Source organism: Ursus americanus, chromosome 16 (assembly GCF_024610735.1).
Source record: "Ursus americanus isolate L20-20 chromosome 16, mUrsAme1.1.p, whole genome shotgun sequence".
In the NCBI taxonomy this organism is placed as follows: Eukaryota; Metazoa; Chordata; class Mammalia; order Carnivora; family Ursidae; genus Ursus; species Ursus americanus.
In genome coordinates, this window is record NC_142142.1 from 25,472,845 (window position 1) to 25,492,383 (window position 19,539).

General features: G+C 36.3%; 1 protein-coding gene across 5 annotated transcripts in view; it reads right to left on the bottom strand.

Moving 5' to 3' along the window:
* CNTN5 (contactin 5) overlaps window positions 1-19,539 on the bottom strand; it is a 1,325,220-nt gene that overhangs the window by 90,056 nt on the left and 1,215,625 nt on the right. For all 5 annotated transcript variants that reach the window (XM_045790825.2, XM_087868224.1, XM_045790823.2 and 2 more), the window contains one exon: window positions 14,238-14,396. In XM_045790825.2, coding sequence (XP_045646781.1) covers window positions 14,238-14,396 — 159 coding nt within the window. The remainder of the gene's footprint in view (window positions 1-14,237; window positions 14,397-19,539) is intronic.

A 19,539-nucleotide genomic window follows, 5' to 3' on the forward strand; every position in this document is an offset into this window, starting at 1 on the left:
CTCATTTGTCCAATGGCCTATTAGACATTTATATTTGGATAGGGTTCTCAACTTTAAATTCCACCCCCTATTTCTAAACTATTCCTTATTGGGTGAATGATAATTGCATTCTTATGGATGTTGTAGCCAAGATCTTGGGGTCATCATGGATTCCTTTCTTTTCCCCCTGTCTCACTTCAATCCATAAGCAAATAATAATATTGCTGACATCAAAATATGATTTCTTCACTTCATTTTGCAACAGAACTTATTAAAAGACTTGTCTGTATTTTCTTTCATTCTCTCCTTTTTTCTTTTTTTTAAAATTGAATTAATATACAGTGATATATTAGTTTCAGGAATACAATATAATGATTCAAAAATTTTATGCATTACTCGGTGCTTGTCAAGATAAGTGTACTCTTGATTTCCTTTATCTTTTTATCCTTCCCCCCTCTGGCAACCACCAGTTTGTTCTCAGTATTTAAGAGTCTGTTTCTTTGTCTCCTTTTTTTAATGTTTTTTTCCTTAAATTCCACATATAAGTGAAATCATATGGTGTTTGTCTTTCTCTGACTAACTTACTTCACTTAGCGTTACACTCTCCACTTTTTATTGCAAATAGCAATATCTCATTCTTTCTTATGGCTTTTTCTTCCATTGTATATATGTAGCATATCTTCTTTATCCACTCATCTATTAATGGATACTTTGGCTGCTTCCCTACCTAGACTATTATAAATAATGCTGCAATAAGTACAGGGGTATATACATCTTTTCAAATTAGTGTTTTGTTTTCCTTTGGGTAGGTACCTAGTAGTGGAATTACTCACTCATATGGTAATTCTATTTTTAATTTTTTGAGGAATCTGCATACTGTTTTTCACAGTGGCTGCGCCAATTTGCATTCCTACCAACAGTGTGTGAAGCTTCATTTTTCTCTACATCATTGCCAACACTTGTTATTTCTTGTCTTCTTGATACTAGCCATTTTGACAGGTGTGTATCTCATTGTGGTTTTGATTTGTATTTCCCTGATGATTAGTGATATTGAGCATCTTTTCATGTGTCTTTTGGCCATCTGTATGTTTTTTTGGAAAAATGTCTATTCAAGTCCTTTGCCCATTTTAAAATCAGATTATTATTATTTTTTTTTGGTGTTGAGTTGTTCTTTATATATTTTGAATATTGACTCCTTCCCAGATATATCATTTACAAATATCTTCTCCCATTAGTAGATTGTCTTTTTGTTTTGTAAATGTTTCCTTCACTGTGCAAAAGCTTTTTATTTTGGTGCAATCCCAATAGTCTAATTTTGCTATTGTTTCTCTTGCCTTCAGAGACATATCTAGAAAAATGTTGCTGTGGCTGATGTCAAAGAAATGACTGCTTATGTTTTCTTTTAAGGTTTTTATGGTTTCAGGTCTCACATTTAGGTCTTTCATCTATTTTGAGTTTATTTTTGTGTATGGTGTAAGAAAGTAGTACAGTTTTATTCCTTTGCAGATAGCTGTCCAGTTTTCCCAGCACCACTTATTGAAGAGACTGTCTTTTTGCCTTTGTACCTTCTTGCCTCCTTTGTTCTAGATTAATTGACTTTATATGTGTGGGTTTATTTTTGGGGTATCTATTTTGTTTGATTGATCTATGTGTTTATTTCTATGCCAGTACCATACTGTTTGGATTACTACAGCTTTGTAATATATCTTGAAATCTGGGAATGTGATATCTCTAGCTTTGTTCTTTTTTCTCAAGATTGGTTTGGCAATTCAGGGTCTTTTCTTGTTCCATACAAATTTTAGTATTATTTGATCTATTTCTGTGAAAAATGCTACTGGTATTTTGATAAGGATTACCTGAAGTCTGTAGATTGCTTTGGATACTACAGACATTTTAACAATATCTGTTCTTCCAACCCAAGAGTGTGGAATACCTTTTTATTTGTTTGTGTCATCTTTAATTTCTTTCATCATGTTTTATAGTTTTCAAAGTATAGGTCCTTCACCTCCTTGGATAACTTTATTCCTAGGTATTTTGTTATTTTTGGTGCAACTATAAATGGAATTGTTTTCCTAATTTCTCCTTCTTCATTACTATAATACAGAAATGCAACAGATTTCTGTATATTAATTTTGTGTCCTGTGACTTCACTGAATTAATTTATGGTTCTAGGATTTTTTTTTTTCGTCTTTAGCATTTTCTCTATATAGTATCATGTCATCTGCAAATAGTGAGTTTTATTTCTTTCTTACCAATTTGGTTGGCTTTTACTAATTTTTCTTGTCTGATTGCTGTGGGCAGGAATTTAGTACTATGACAAATAAAAGTGGTGAAAGTGGATGTCCTTGTCTTGGTTCCTGATATTAGAGGAAAGTCTCCCAGTTTTCAACGTTAGGTATGATGTTAGCTGTGGGTTTTTCATACATGGCTTTATTATGTTGAAATGTGTTCTTTCTATACCTACTTTGTTGTGTTTTTATCATGAATGGATGTTGTACTTTGTCAAAATCTTTTTCTGCATCTATTGAGATGATCAGAGGATTTTTATCTTTCCTCTTAATGTGATATGTCACATTGCTTGATTTGCAAATATCGTTTAGTGTACATTTTTATAATAATTTTTTATTATGTTATGTTACTCACCATACAGTACATCCCCAGTTTTTGATGTAATGTTTCATTATTCATTACTTGTGTATAACACCCAGTGCAGCATGCAATATGTGCGCTCCTTAATTCCCATCACTGGCCTATCCCAATCCCCCACCCCCCACCCCTTTGAAGCACTCCGTTTGTTTCCCAGAGTCCATAGTCTCTCATGGTTCATTCCCCCTTATGTTTACCCCCCTTCCTTCTTCCCTTTCTTCTCCTACCGATCTTCCTACATCTTATGTTCCATACATGAGTGAAACCGTATGATAATTGTCTTTCTCTGCTTGACTTATTTCACTTAGCATTATCTCCTCCAGTGCCGTCCATGTTGCAGCAAATGTTGAGAACTTGTTCTTTCTGATAGCTGAGTAATATTCCATTGTATATATGGACCACAACTTCTTAATCCAGTCATCTGTTGAAGGGCATCTCGGCTCCTTCCACGATTTAGCTATTGTGGACAATGCTGCTATGAACACAGGTGCATGTGGCCCTTCTCTTCACTACGTCTGTATCATTGGGGTAAATAACCAGTAGTACAATTGCTGGATCATAGGGTAGCTCAATTTTTAACTTCTTAAGGGACCTCCACACTGTCTTCCAAAGTGGCTATAACAACTTGCATTCCCACCAACAGTGTAAGAAGAATCCCCTTTCTCCACATCCTCTCCAAAATTTGTTGTTTCCTCCCTTGTCCATTTTTGCCATTCTAACTGGCATAAGGTGGTATCTCAGTGTGGTTTGGATTTGAATTTCCCTGATGGCTAATGATTTTGAACATTTGTTCATGGGTGTTAGCCATTTCTATGTCTTCATTGGAAAAGTGTCTGTTCATATCTTCTGCCAATTTTTTGATTTGATTATTTGTTTCTCATGTACTGAGTTTGAGAAGTACTTTGTAGATCTTGGATACCAGTGTTTTATCTGTAGTGTCATTTGCAAATATCTTCTCCCATTTCATGGGCTGCCCTTAGTTTTTTTGACTGTTTCCTTGGCTGTGCAGAAGCTTTTTAACTGATGAAGTCCCAAATTTTCATTTTATCTTTTGTTTCTCTTGCCTTTGGAGATGTGTCATGAAAAAAGTTGCTGTGGCCAGTGTCAAAGAAGTTGCTGCCTATGTTCTCCTCTAGGATTTTGATGGATTCCTATCTCACATCGAGGTCTTTCATCCACTTGGAGTTTATCTTTGTGTATGGTGTGAGAGAGTGGTCAAGTTCCAATCTTTTGCATGTAGCTGTCCAATTTTCCCAGCACCATTTATTGAAGAGACTGTCTTTTTTCCACTGGATGTTTTTTCCTGCTTTGTCAAAGATTACTTGCCCAAAAAGCCGAGGGTCCATTTCTGGGTTCTCTATTCTGTTCCATTGGTCTATGTGTCTGTTTTTGTGCTGGTACCATGCTGTGTTTGTGATCACAGCTTTGTAGTATAGCTTGAAATATGGCAACGTGATGCCCCCAGCTATGTATTTCCTTTTCAACAATTCATTGGCGATTTGTGGCCTTTTCTGGTTCCACACAAATTTAAGGGCTGTTTGTTCCAGTTCTCTGAAAAATGTCATTGGTATTTTGATCAGGATCGCATTGAGTATAGATTGTTCTGGGTAGCATAGACATTTTAACTATGTTTATTCTTCCGATCCATGAGCAGGGAATATTTTTCCATCTTTTAGTGTCTTCCTCAATGTCTTTAAGAGTGATTTGTAGTTTTAGAATATAGATCCTTTATGTCTCTGGTTAAGTTAATTCCGAGATAATGTATGATTTTTGGTGCTATTGTAAATGTAATGGATTCCCTAATTTCTCTTTCTTCAGTCTCATTGTTCATGTACAGAAATGCAACTGATATCTGAGCATTGATTTTGTATCCCGCCACATTACTGAATTGCTCTATAACTTCTAGTAGTTGGGGGGTGGAGTCTTTTGGGTTTTCCATATACAGTATCATGTCCTCTGTGAGGAGATAGTTTGACTTCTTCTTTGCCGATTTGGATACCTTTTTTCCCTTTTTGTTGTCTGAGTGCTGTTGCAAGGACTTCTAGTACTATGTTGAATAATAATGGCAAGAGTGGGCATCCTTGTCATGATTCTGATCTTAAGGGAACGACTTTCAGCTTTTCCCCGTTGAGAATGATATTTGCTGTAGGCTTTTCATAGATGGTTTTTATGAAATTGAGGAATGTACCCTCTATCCCTACACTCTGAAGGGTTTGAATCAGGAAAGGATGCTGTATTTTGTCAAATGCTTTTTCTGCATTAATTGAGAGGATCAATTGGTTCTTGTCTCTTTTCTTGTTGATATGATCTATCACACTGATCGATTCGTGAATGTCGAACCACCCTTGCATCCCAGGGATGAATCCCACTTGGTCATGTACTGCTGGATCCTATTAGCTAGGATCTTGTTGAGAATGTTGGCGTCCATATTCATCAGGGATATCGGTCTGTAATTCTCCTTTTTGATGGGTTCTTTCCTGGTTTGGGGATCAAGGTAATACTGGCCTCATAGAATGAGTTTGGTAGTTTTCCTTCTGTTTCTATTTTTTGAAACAGCTTCAGGAGAATAGGTATTATTTCTTCTTTGACTATTTGGTAGAATTCCCCAGGGAATCCAACAGGCCCTGGACTCTTGTTTTTGGGGAGGTTTTTGATCACTGCTTCAATCTCTTCATAATTAATCGGTATGTTTAAATAATCAATTTCTTCCTGCTTCAGTCTGGGTAGTTTATATATTTCCAGGAAGGCATTCTTTTCTTCCAGGTTGTTTAATTTATTGGTGTAAAGCTGTTGAAAAAAATTTCTAATGATCCTTCCTATTTCATTGGTGTTGGTTGTGACCTCTCCCCTTTCATTCATAATTTTATTAATTTGGGTCCTTTCTCTATTCTTTTGAATAAGTCTGGCCAGGGGCTTATAGATCTTATTTATTCTTTCAAAGAACCAGCTTCTAGTTCTGTTGTCTGCCCTACTGTGCTCCTGGTTTCTAATTCATTGATCTCTGCTCTAATCGTGATCAACTGCTTTATCGTGTGTGGGTTAGGCCTGTTCTTCTGTTCCAGCTGCAGTGTCTTGAGGTGAGAATATAAAAACTGCATTTTAGATTTTTCTATTCTTTCGAGTGAGGCTTGGATGGCTATATATTTTCCCCTTAGGACTGCCTTTGCAGTGTCCCATAGGTTTTGGACCATTGTGTTTTCATTCCCGTTGGTCTCCATAAATTATTTAAATTGATTTTTAATTTCCTGGTTTACCCAATCATTCTTGAGCAGAATGGTTCTTAGTTTCCAAGTGTTTGAGTTTCTTCCAAATTTTTCCTTGTGACTGAGTTCCAATTTCAACACACTGTGGTCTGAGAATATTCAGGGAATAATCTCAGTCTTTTGGTATCTTTTGAGACCTGTTTTGTGACCCAGTATATGGTCTATTCTGGAAAACTTTCCATGTGCATTCGAAAAGAATGAGTATTCTGTTGTTCTGGGGTGTAGTGTTCTGTATATATCTACAAGGTCCAACTGGCCCAATATGTCATTCAAAGCTCTTGTTTCTTTGTTGATTTTCTGCTTGGGTGATCTCTCTATTGCTGATAGTGGAGTGTTGAAGTCCCCTACTATTATCGTATTTTTATTTATATGTCTCTTTATTCTGGTTAATAGTTGGCTTGTGTATCTAGCTGCCCTCTGGGGGGGCATGGATATTTATAATTGTCCTATCTACTTGTTGGATACATCCTTTAAGAATAATATAGTGTCCTTCTATATCTCTAACTACGGTCTTTAGTTTAAAATCTAATCTGTCTGATATGAGAATAGCTACCCCAGCTTTCATTTGAAGTCCTTTGGCATGGAAAATGGTTTTCTATCCTTTCACTTTCAGTCTGGATGTATGTTTAGGTTCAAGATGATTCTCTTGTAGACAGCAGATGGATGGGTCATATCTTTTTATGCAATCTGCAACCCTGTGGTTTTTATGGGCACATTTAGGCCATTCACATTGAGACTGATTATTGAGAGATATGATTTTAATGATGTCCTGTTACCTGTGAAGTCTTTGTTTCTATAGATTGTAAATTTCTCTTCTTTATCACTCTTGGGGACTTTTTACTTATAGAACCCCCCTTAATATCTCCTGTAGGGCTGGTTTGGTGGTTACATATTTTGTCGGTGTCTGGTGATCCTGGAAGGTCCTTATCTCTCCATCAATTCTGAATGACAGCCTTGCTGGATAAAGGATCCTTGGCTGTATGTCCCTCTCAGATAGAGCTTTGAAAATACCCTGCCAACCTTTCCTCTCTTGCCAGGTCTGTGTAGATGGGTCTGACGTTATTCTGATATATTTATTTCTGTATGTGATTAATCTCTTTGCCCTGGCCACTTTCAGTACTGTGTCCTTGGATCTCATATTGTGAATTGCACTATGACGTGACATTATGTAGGTTTGCCATGGTTGACCTTGAAAGGGGTCCTCTCTGCCTCTTGGACATGAATGCTTGTTTCCTTTGCCAGATTAGGGATGTTCTCAGTGACAATTTGTTCAAATATCTAGATCTTCCAGACCTCTCTTTCTCTAACCCCTCGGGGATGCCGATGATTCTGACATTGGAACGTTTCATTGAGTCAGTAATCTCCCGTAATCTACATTCTTGAGATTGGAATTTTTTGAGCCAAGTTTCTGTTTTAACTTTCTCTTCTACCATCCCATCCTCCAATTCACTAATTCGTTTTCTGCTTCATTTACCCTGGCCGTCAGAGCATCTAGTTTTGACTGCATTTGATTCATAGCATTTTTAATTTCTGCCAGCTTCGCTCTCATTTCTTCTCTTAGAGATTTTATATTTTTGTTAATATTTCTGTTAATATTTTTTTCAAGTCTATACATATTCTTGACCATTGTTACTGTGAACTCCATTTCTGACAATTTGGTTCTATCCATATCCATTAGTTCTGTGGCAGAGGCCACAGACTCATTATCTTTTCTTTGCTGGGGGGGATTTCTCCTCCTCATGATTCTGATGAGGAGAGGTTGCGGGGATGTACAGAGCCCAAATTATTGACCAGGACCCAAGCAGTGTGCACTTGTTTTATAGGGACCTTAGGGATGTGGGCTTCTTGATTTTTTAGCCTGCCTTCTGGGGGAGGGGCCTGCCACGTTGATATTCAGGCAACCCTGTTTGGGTAGAGTCGCCTTGTCCCCTGCGAGGGGGTTGGGGATGGGCACATTGAGAGCTGGTATTTTGTGGCTTTTTTCTCAGGCGGCTTTCCGGGTGGTTTTCTGTGAGTCTTCTTAGAGTCAGAGCAGCAGTGGCTGTATCCTAGCCTCTGTCTCAGAACAGAGAGATCTTAGTCCGCTCTCCACTGAGCTCTCTTGGCCACTTTAATTCTATTTCTGTCAGTGCTGCCAGAAACCCTGCAGTGTCCTGGTTTGTGCGCCCCTCAGCCTGTGTCCCAGCCCTCACTTCCAGGGCCAGCACATCTCTGTCCTTTGTGCTTCTAACACCGTCAGCTGTCCCCGGTTCCCACGCGCGCTCTCGAGCTCCCTGTTTCAGTGTGGTTTGCGTGTGCCCCGGAACACTGGTTTTCAGTCTATATGAGTGAGTTCTCCTGAGCTCCTGGTTTCAGTCTAGTTCGAGTGTGTGCTCCAGGAGGTCCAGTTTTCAATTTTGACATGCGTGCTCCCCACCTCCTGGTTTTAGTCCAGTTCCAGTGAGCACTCTGGAGCTTTGGTTTTCAGTCTTGTCATGCGCATTCCCAGGCTCACTGTCTCAGTCTGCTTTCTCATGGGTGCAGGTCCGCGAGACCGGCCGGCTCCCCAGTGCAGGTGGCTACTGCTTCCCGGTACTGGAGCGTGGTAGCTCCCTCCCCCTTCTGTTTATCTTCCAGTATCTGAGAGTGGATTCCTGGCTCCCCGCTTTGTACCTCAATACTCAGTGCTGGAGATGTTCGTTTGTAGAGATCCAGATGTATCTTCCTGCATCTCAGGCTGATTCTGTGGGTTTTCAGGATGGTCTGGTACCTATCCGGCTCGACTCAGGGGGCCAGCTGAAAAAGGTGTCCACTACTTCTCTGCCATCTTTTCCCCTTGATTTGCAAATATCAAACCACCTTGCATCCCTGGAATAAATTCCATTTCATTGTGGTGAATGACCTATTCTGTCTCAAACCCATTCTGGTGAGACCTTAGTTATTATTTTACAAAAACTATTTTTGTCAAGGTAACCAATGACCTCTATATTTCTAAGATTGAAGATTAATTCTCAATCCTCATCATTCTTTATATGTCATTAGCATTTGGCACAGTTGATTATTTCCTCTTCCATGATGAATTTTATTTTGCCTTCCAGGATATTACATTGTCTTGGCTTTCTTTTTTAACTAAATGGCTAGTTTTCCTCTGTATCCTTTGATTTTCCTCTTCTTCACAATTTTTTTAGTACTGAGATTTTCCAGGCTCAATTTTTATACACTTTTCTTCTTTATTTTGTGTTCATATCCTTGGAGATGATATGCAGTCTTATGGTTTTAAAAGAAATTTGTATGCCAATAAATTTCCAATTTATATCTTTATTCTAAACATCTCTCTTAAACTCCATCCTCATATATCCAATTGCCTATCTGTTATCCTTAGGGGCCCCATCTCCAAATACAGTTACACTGGGGATTAGAAAGTTTGGAGGGGGGCTACAATTCAGTGCATACCAGGCAGGTTGCAATTTTAAATAGAGTGGTCAGGATAAGTCTCATTAGGAAGGCACATTTGAGGGAAGTTTTAAAGGAGATGTGGATTTAGTTATGCCAATACCTAGGGGAAACCATGTCAGATAAAAGGAACAACTAGTGCAAAGATATTAGAAACATTATATGTAGGAGCATTAGAAGATCACTGAGTCAGGAGGAAAGTAAGCTTTAAGAATGTTAGAAGATGAATTTGGAGAGAGATTGATAAGACAAAGTCATATAGGACTTGGGCTTTCATCCTGAGAGAAATGGAGAGACACTGGAAGATTGATATTCTGTCTTATCTTTTTTTTTTCTTTAAAGATTTTATTTATTTATTTGACAGAGAGAGAGACAGCCAGAGAGAGGGGGAACACAAGCAGGGGGAGTGGGAGAGGAAGAAGCAGGCTACCAGTGGAGCAGGGAGCCTGATGTAGGGCTCCAACCCAGGACCATGGGATCATGCCCTGAGCCGAATGCAGACGCTTAACACTGGAGCCACCCAGGTGCCCCTCTGCCTTACCTTTTAATACATTAATTCCAACTATGTTGAAAATAGGAAGTAATTAACATTTAATGAGGTCATAAGGGTGGGGCTCTTATCTGATAGAATCAGTGTCCTTATAAGAAGAGACACCAGAGCATTCACTTCCTCTTTCACTGCCACTTGAGGACACAGTGAGAAGGCTGCAGCTGCAAGCCAGGAGGAGAGTTCTCAGCAGTAATTAAATCAAATTGGCTGGCACCTAGATCTTGGAATCCCCATCCTCTAGAGCCAGGAGAAGAAGAATTTCTCTTTTTAAGCCCCGAAGTTTATAGTATTTTGTAATGGAAGCCTGAGCAGACTAATACACTGCCCCTACCATAATACTTCTGATTCTCCTTACAATATTTTTTAAATTTTTTCATTCACTAACTTTTAAGATACTATATAATTCACTTGTTTATTATGTTCTCTGTTTATTGTTTGTCCTCACTTGGGAGAGTACAATCTCCACAAGGGTAGGGATTTTTGTTTTGTTTAGTTCACTCATATATCCTCAGTGCCTAGAATACGAACTGGAAGGTGTTCAACAAATTTATATTGAATGAATGAAAAAGGAGTTCAAATTGCCAGGTGTGATAAAAATCGGTACAGTTAATTATTTCAGGCTTTACATTAAAAAAGAAAATATGAAATCTAAAAAAAGTCCTTCCTCCCAGGGATACATATATTTATATCTTCTTAGCAATAACTATAGATTTTAAAGTCTTTCTCCCTCACCCTATATCCCCCCATACTTAAATATAATCATCTTTAAAAATAAAAATGAAAATATTTATAAATTCTAAATTCCTTGTTACTTGTAAGCACTATAAAACAATGGTAAAAAGTATATGTTGATGGTATTAATATTTTGATGAAATAACATGCAATATGAAATAAATTAAAAATAAACTTTTTGAAATAAAATTAACATTTGGTTTCAAATGCAATATTATGGAGATGAAGGGTGGTGGAAAATGTATACTAAAATAAGTATTTTTAAAGCCTTGCGGGTATCTTTTTATAAAGATCTTTTTTTCTGGAAGTGTGGGGACAAGTTGGTTTCTAAGAAAACATTCTTCAGTGAGAACACACTGTGACTAAAAATAGTGGAGGACCCCATATTGATTCAGGGAGAGAAACCTGTTAGAATGCCTTTCCTTGTAGAAGAATTGCCTCCTAGAATTTAATTAAATAATTAAATGTAAACTAAAGAAGCCTGTCTTGTTGACAAATTTAATCAATCAATCAATCAGTGAAAAATATATCCACAGATAGAAGACATACCCACAGAAAGAATAGTTAAGAAACATGTTTGAATTAAGTAAACAATGTCCAATCAATTTTATGATTATAGGTGATTTGGTTATTCCTAAGCAGACACAATAAAATACTAAGTCAACTAATAGTATTCAATAATATAAAGTCGTTTCCAAATCAAAAACAATTTGTTTGAACAGAAAAGGGGTCTGCAAGTGAAATTATCTATTTCTTATGTCTCTTTTCATACTTTCTTCAAAATGAATAAATTAGTCACATTCACAATCATCTGATTTGAGTCTGAGTTTTGAATAGGCAATATTGACAAGTTAATTCCAGGTATCAACAGCTGGAAGGTCCAGATGCAACTAATTACCTTATTTGTCCAAAAAAAAAGTAATTAACTGTTTTTTGTATTTATGGTGGTATATAAAGGAATCTTAGTAATTTTTAAATACTAGCTTATGAATTGCATTAACTTTATCAGAGAGTTCAAACCCAAAATCAATTTTTTTCTTTCTAATAGATTATTGCTGCATGAGAGCTTATCTCTATTGAAATTGATTAAGATGAAGAATAACTATGAAAACAAAAGGCTCACTGTCCCAGGGGAGCTGTTGTGGCTCTAGAGGGACTTCTTTCCTTATCATAGGCATGAAAAAAGTTGTGGCCCTATTTAGCTAGGGGCTGAAACTACTTAAAACTGTTACTTTAGAGCAGGCAAAAGTTGAGCACTGCTCCTTGGCATGCTTGCCTACAGGATGGCATGCTAGACTTTGAGAAGTGAGTGATCTCATTAGATACCATCAAAGGCAAATAAAATTGATCACTTAAAGGAATGTATTTCTCAGAAATATATATTTCCTTATAAATACAATAAAGCATAGATTTCTTAATAAGTACCTGCTGAACTGAATTTAAAAAGAACTCTCGACTTAAAAAAGTTCCTGCATTCAAATTAAATTAGAAAAATGAGAATACAACTTTATAGTAGGGACTTCTAAAAGAAATAAACCCTAAAAATAACACTCAGTCCAAATGCCTAAGCCCTAAACACACACACACACACGCACACATGCACACACACACACACACAATCTCTCTTTCATTTTTTTCCTTGTGCCAAAAATTTCTACAGTTTACATAGGTATATACACACACATACATACACATTTATCTTTCTATCTATCAAACAACAAAAAGTAGAAACAGCTGGACCCAGACACATGAGAAATCAAGATATAAGTGTGACTAGGAAACTACGGTTGTAATGGGAGGAAGATTAGATGTTCCAGATTGCCATGCCATGTGTTAAGGTAAGAAGGACAAGAACATGGACATGGCTTGAGTGAGGAAATACATGTATGTATTGCAATGTGCCCACAAGGAAAATGTCCCAAGAATTATGGGCAGTGTGGCAAGAGTGGGCATATAGCACATATAGCACAGCTGCAGGCAGGAAAAAGGGCTTGGTGAGTGCACAACACCAGATCTAAAGGTGAATCCATTTCCTGACTACAAAGCAACAGGTTTGGGCTGTTACACAAAGGAAAAGATAAAAGCATTAGGGCAGAGATTGTAAATATTCTTGAATAAACCTGTTTATGTGACTCGACTTTGTGTCTTTCCAGAATTATCTATAGAACTTAGAGATTCCCCCAATTTCTTGGCTCTGCAGAGGTATCACAGGGTTAACATGGGCCCAGAAATGAGGTTAATACCCACAATTATACATATTATAAATTAATATGTATACATATATAGTATACTATAATGATAATCAAAATAGATTCTATAAATTAATATAGGAACCTAATGTTTAAAAAAACTGAATTGTATTTTGCAGGCAGATGAATATATTTATCCCCCAAATTGTAAAATTTTACACAAAAATAAATTTCTATTTAAATTTCATTTATTTAAGCAGCAAAATAGACCATTCCACCTCTATAACATTATGGTTAATTGAGTTTCATGGTACTGCACTCAGAAATTTTACTGATTTTATATTTCCCTCTAAACAAACAAATCAATTTTATATTTATATAGAAAATAAAACAAAATCACAAATCCTTACTCAGGATGGACAACTGCTTCTGAAAATTGCATTTTATAGATATTATATACTTTTAAATACCAACATGTTAAATAAGTATCTAGTAGCTATCAAGTGATTGTAATTTCACATATCCTCGTAGACAGCAACATTTGGAGAGATAGGAGTTTGGTTACAACATGGAAAGCAAACTATCAGGGAACAAAATGATTTTAAGAATAGTGCAACTATTATACAAACATCTTAGAAGTGGACATCAAACTGCTGCATTGCTTTAAATAATATAACTTATGTTAGATCTTCTTATTATAAATAAAACATATGACTATAAATAGGTAGCACAAGGAACTGAAGTAATGGAAAAATCCTGTTCCTGATTGTCTTGGTGGTTACTTGAGTCTATGCAATAACATTTCATAAAATTTTATGGAACTACATACTAAAAATTGCATATAAAAACTGATGAAATCTGGACATGGTATATAGATCAGTTAATAGCATTATATCAGTGTCAATTTTCTGATTTGATAACTGTACCATTGTTATGTAAAATGTTATAATTGGGGAGAGCTAAGGAATGGATTCACTGGAAATCTTTGTACTATTTTTACAACTTTCCATTGAGCCTAAAGTTATTTCAAAAAACAAACAAATATAAGTGATGTGATCCCTTCTTGGGAATTGAGAGAAGAAAACAAGATAGCTCTTTTTTTTTTTTTGAAACAGATAGTGTGAGCACATGGAGGGGGGGAGGGCAGAATAAAGAGAGAGAATCTTAAGCAGCCTCCACACCCAGCACAGAGCCACCTAGGGCTCTATCTCAGGACCCGAGATCATGACCTGAGCCTGAAATCAAGAGTGTGACTCTTAACCAACTGAGCCACCCAGGCTCCCAGAAAGCAAGATAGCTTTATAAAAAGAGGCAAACAGTGGTTGATATTGTAATAAATAACAGTTTCCAGAATCCAAAATGATCCTACTGAGACTGCTAGCAAATATAGCTCATGACATAGGAAGCTGTCCTGGTTGCCTCTGATGTTGCATTAGAGCCTCTTACTTGTTTTTACTGTTTGCCAGCCCAGGGAGAATGGGCTTCGAGCCTGCAGGTTGTAGGAGGAGATTGGGCTGTGGTTGTCAGTTGCAGGACTCCAGGAGAGTGTGGCTGTGCTTTCTGTGATTTCCTCAACAATCACTATCCCTGGTGGACCTGGGGGACCTATAAGAGAAGGGGAATGGATAAGGTTAAGTACAAGCCATGTTGAGGAACCATGAGAACTTGTATTTCCAACAAAGATCCAATCAAACTATCTAACCACCTTAATGAAATTCATATTTAGTAATGGAAACTGACTGTAGAAAGAGATGGGATGCAATGCAGTTTCCATGATTTCTGCTGGTAACTTAGTAATACTTTTTTTTCCTAACATTTTGTGCTTTGAGGCAACTACCACTTAGCATTATATTTTACAAGAAAAGAAAAAAATAACTAGAAACACACAGAAGAATATGAATGTCAGTATCAGCTATGACCGTTGACGTCAACCACAGTTTACAGAGGCAACAATAGAGAGTGACAGGCAATGGTATCAGTAACAAAAAAGATCCCATCATTACTAAAAAGCTATAGGTTATGGACTTAATTTTTATGTTCAGGAAACCTGCAGTGTACAAATACTGTGATGTGACTATTGAGTAGCTTAAACTTTAACAGGGGAAATATGAAGAGCTCTGAACTAATGATAGTTCAGGCCAAGAAAGGGTGTATTCTAGAAGTGAGGCATGGAAGAATTTTGTGGGGAGTTGAAAGAAGGTGTGATTTTGATGATGATGATGATGATGACGATAATGGTGATGGTTTTTGGTAGGAGTGGGAGAGTGGTGAATCAGAGATTATATTCCTTATGCTCACAAGAAGTTGGTATAGAATACTGATAATCTGTGAGCATGTAGACTCTAGCTTTAAGAAACAACTTTGATCTGATGGAGAAATATACCTTTGTATTCTCACTCCTAAAATAGTGATATCTAGTAGCATTTAAGCATACGTAGAGTGTTTACATTTTAGAGGCTGTAAAGCATGCCAATTTTCTTATTAACATTTTTCTATTCTCTAATATAGACAATTCCGGCTGCAAGGATACTTTTATTTTCAATGAAAACAAACAAGCAAAAAACCCTCTTAAGTATTTTAAGTTATTTTCTATATTAGTCCTACCAGCACCATTCTGGCTTCACTTGACTCCCTAATCCACCTTGATGTCACTGTCATTCATACCATTTGCATCTTTTGTGACAAACCAAACAAAATTTATAAATTCTTAAATCTGAATGGACTGAGTTAACTACTTTGGCTCTGGTCCTGACTTCCTAGTTTAACCTTGCTGAGTCGGATTTGGTGATTACAAAGTCTGATCAGGAGGGACTGACCTAGACTGTAAGGAGCTAAGAAATGGTGTAGTGCTGGAGAAATGGAGGCAGTTAGTAAAGACCTCTGGGTAGAGAATTTCAACAGGGAAGGAACAAGGAGATGGAAAAATAATTTTAAAAGCCTCATGAAGAAAATGACATTTTTAGGAAAGGAGAAATGAACGTTTTTATCAATTGAGTTTATTCAGATTTAGGAATTTTTAAGTTGGTTTGACTTATCATTAAAGATGCCAGTGGTGTGAATGCCCATGGTGTTAAGGTTGACTAGGGAGTCAAGTAAACCAGAAAGGTGCTGATAGACTAGAGTAAAAAAAAAAAAAAGAAATTGAAGAAAGCATGATGGGAAGATATAAGAATTGGAACTTGTGAAGAGAAAATTGAAGAGTTTGTGATTTAAGTGTAGGGCACTTTTGAGTGAGAATTTGTGTTTATTTGGAGTGAAGTGGGGAATATGATTATTAAGGTTGACAAGGTCAAGAACTTATGGAAGAATATGTTTGATTTGTCATCAGTATGAATGTTTAAGCATTGAAACAGTGGCTAAGGATGAGGTGAGGTAAATAAATGAGATCTAGGTGCTAAAGAAGATATCTAACAAGTTGTTAAACTGTGATGACACAAATATAAAGAGCAACTATAATGGTGATAACAAAAATAATGGTGAGAATATTAACTGTAATAATATTACTAATGGTTACCATATCCTCACTTTACTATATTAAGGCCCTTATATTTAGTATTTTGCCAACAATAACTTGTTATTTATTTCTATGTCACTGTTAGGTTGCCATTATTCTCCCTATTTCATAGAGGATATAATGGAATCTCAGAGATTGGTTAGTCAATAAATAATAAATAAGTCAATAACCTTATTATATGTTAGGTGTTATAGTAGGCAGTGGGTGTCAGAGAATCCATTCTTCCGAGGAGACATTTTTTGCCCAAGTAATTCTACTAGTGAATGGTACAGCTAAGATTTGAATTTGAATCTTGTTGTAAAGCCTAATTTGTCCAAAGAAGCAAGGAGCCCACAGATCCTTCCTCCTTTCATTGTTTTTTTTTAAAAAAGATTTTATTTATTTATTTGACAGGATAGAGACAGCCAGCGAGAGAGGGAACACAAGCAGGGGGAGTGGGAGAGGAAGAAGCAGGCTCATAGTGGAGAAGCCTGATGTGGGGCTCGATCCCAGAACGCCGGGATCACGCCCTGAGCCAAAGGCAGACGCTTAACCGCTGTGCCACCCAGGTGCCCCTCCTCCTTTCATTGTTAATCTAGAAAGTAGTTTTAATTGAAGGAATGAAAGAAAGAAAAAGTGTGTGTTAAGGGAAGGCACATTTAAATTATGTGGTAGAAATAAAGATGGCATTTGAAGAAAGCCACAATGTGCAGTCTGTGTATAAGATGGACACCATCACTCTTTCCTCCCTATACATTCAGGCCATTCCCTCATTAAAAGGTAGAACCTGTTCTTTCATTTCCTTGATTCTGGACTGGTCAGTCACTATCTGTCCCAAAAGACAATGGTAGAAGTGATACTGCATGACTTTTGAGGAGAGGTTGTAAGAAGCTTTGCAGTTTTAACCCAGGTCTTTTGAATGCTTATGTGGAAATGCTTATGCCTAGTTAGAAATCTAATTAAACTGAGACTACAATTTTGTAAGAAAGTCCAAGCTATCCATTTGGAGAAGCTTGGGGGGAAAGCTAGAGCCAACTTGCTCCCAGCTATTCCAGGCATCCCAGCCTAGGCACCAGACATGTAAGTGATGAAGCCTTCAAATAACTCCAGCTTCAGCCACCATGGGACTCATGTGCATGAGAGATCCCAATTACCTGACTGTGCCTGTCATCTGCCAAAATCATGAGGGCAAATAATAGATTGATGTTTTAAGCCACTAAGTTTTGGAGCAGCAACAGGTAACTGGAACAGACTTCAAAATAGTTTGATTTGAAAGTTTGTTCATAGATAGAGAATTTGTTAGGAGGCTGTTTAAAATTCTACAAAAAAAATACTTAAAACTTTGCTAATGCATTCAAATAGGTATAGCTACTAACATAATTCATTTATTAAGCTCTTCTATATTGTTCCCTTTATTCTGTTCCATTCCATCTCTTCTATTTGCCTCTTCAAAAAGCATTAACAACCACCTATGTGTGAGACATGATAGGAAATAACTAGTGGAAAATAACTACTTGTTACCTTAAAATAATTTGCCTTTCTGAGTATTAATGGTCTATAAAATGTTTAAATTAGTTTTCTTAAAGAAAGGCATGTTTCTTTTAACAATGGATAATAATTATTCTGAAATTTTTAAAAAACTTCAGCTAGAACAAAAAGGAATTTACAACATAATTAATAAATATCAAAGTACTTTTCTCTATATGTGGCATTTTCTCAAGTATAGCCCTTAGCAAAATAATCAGTGAGAGTGAGCAAGATTCATGTATTTAGGACACTGACTGTGGCTGTGCAATTATTTCTAATTACAAACCATTGTAAATAAGTAATTGTCCAATGATCACGTAATGTTTAAATCATAAAATTTAATGATAAAATATTAGGCAGCCATTAAACTGACTAATCTTTAGGATCATTTACTATGTGGGAAATATTCACAATATAATAAGTGAAAAAATTAGAATATAAAATTATATATTGGGGCGCCTGGGTGGCACAGCGGTTAAGCGTCTGCCTTCGGCTCAGGGCGTGATCCCGGCGTTCTGGGATCGAGCCCCACATCAGGCTCCTCCGCTATGAGCCTGCTTCTTCCTCTCCCACTCCCCCTGCTTGTGTTCCCTCTCTCGCTGGCTGTCTCTATCTCTGTTGAATAAATAAATAAAATCTAAAAAAAAAAAAAGAATATAAAATTATATATAAATATATATGTATAGTTACTTCACAAATACATAAAGGAAAAGACCAGAAAGAAATGCATTGAAGTATACATGGTGGTTATTATTGCTTGGAAATGAGGATGTAGATGATTTAAATTTTATTCTTTACTTGTTTGAATTTTTCAATTCTGCACAATAAGCATCTAAAATTATTTTTTGAAGTTATTATTTTAAAGAAAGCCTCCGTATTGTATGTATGTACTATTGTAAGTATATTCTATTCAACCAAACATTTACTGGAGGCCCATTATGCATAAAGCAATGTGCTGAGTGGTGAGAGATGAGTGGGGGAAATGATTTATAGGAGAACAAGATCAGGTTCCAGCTCCAGATGTGTTAAAATCTTGTGGCAGAGACAGATCTTTTACAGAAAACAAATGCCAGGTAATGATAATGTTATGTTCAAGTGTTTGGGGGGTATATTTTACATCTCATTATAGCTCTTGTTAAGTTGTCTATAATTATTTTTCTATAATTTCCACTTGTCTGAATATTCAATGTAGTATATATATATATTTAGGCCCTCGATAAATGTTTGTAGAAGGAGAGATGAAAGAAAGAAGGGATAAGAAGGAAAAAAGAAGGTAAGAAAGGAGAGAAGAGTTGTTTTGAATTTGGAATATTGTGTAACAATTAACAAATAAAAGGATATTTTAAAATAGAGTAATTATCATATAAGACAAAGTTCCAACAAAATAACTCTTTTTTTTAGTTAAAATGCATTTGAAAAAAATATATATATTTAACAGCTTTTTTCAGGCAAGTTGAGTAGGATGGTAATAAAATTGACAGAATAGCTCCATGAATAAAGCAAGTAAGTCTTTTCATAGGATTTAATAAATTATTAAAGCCTGTGGACAGATAATTTTTCTAAATCCTTATAAATCCAAAGATTTCTATGAATATATTCCTGTAAAAATATTCTGAAAAATTAATGATGTGAATTACAGATTAATTATTATTATTATTAATTATTATTACTTATTATATTAGTATTGGCTTATCAATGCTCACTTATAGAGACATATACATTTTTAGA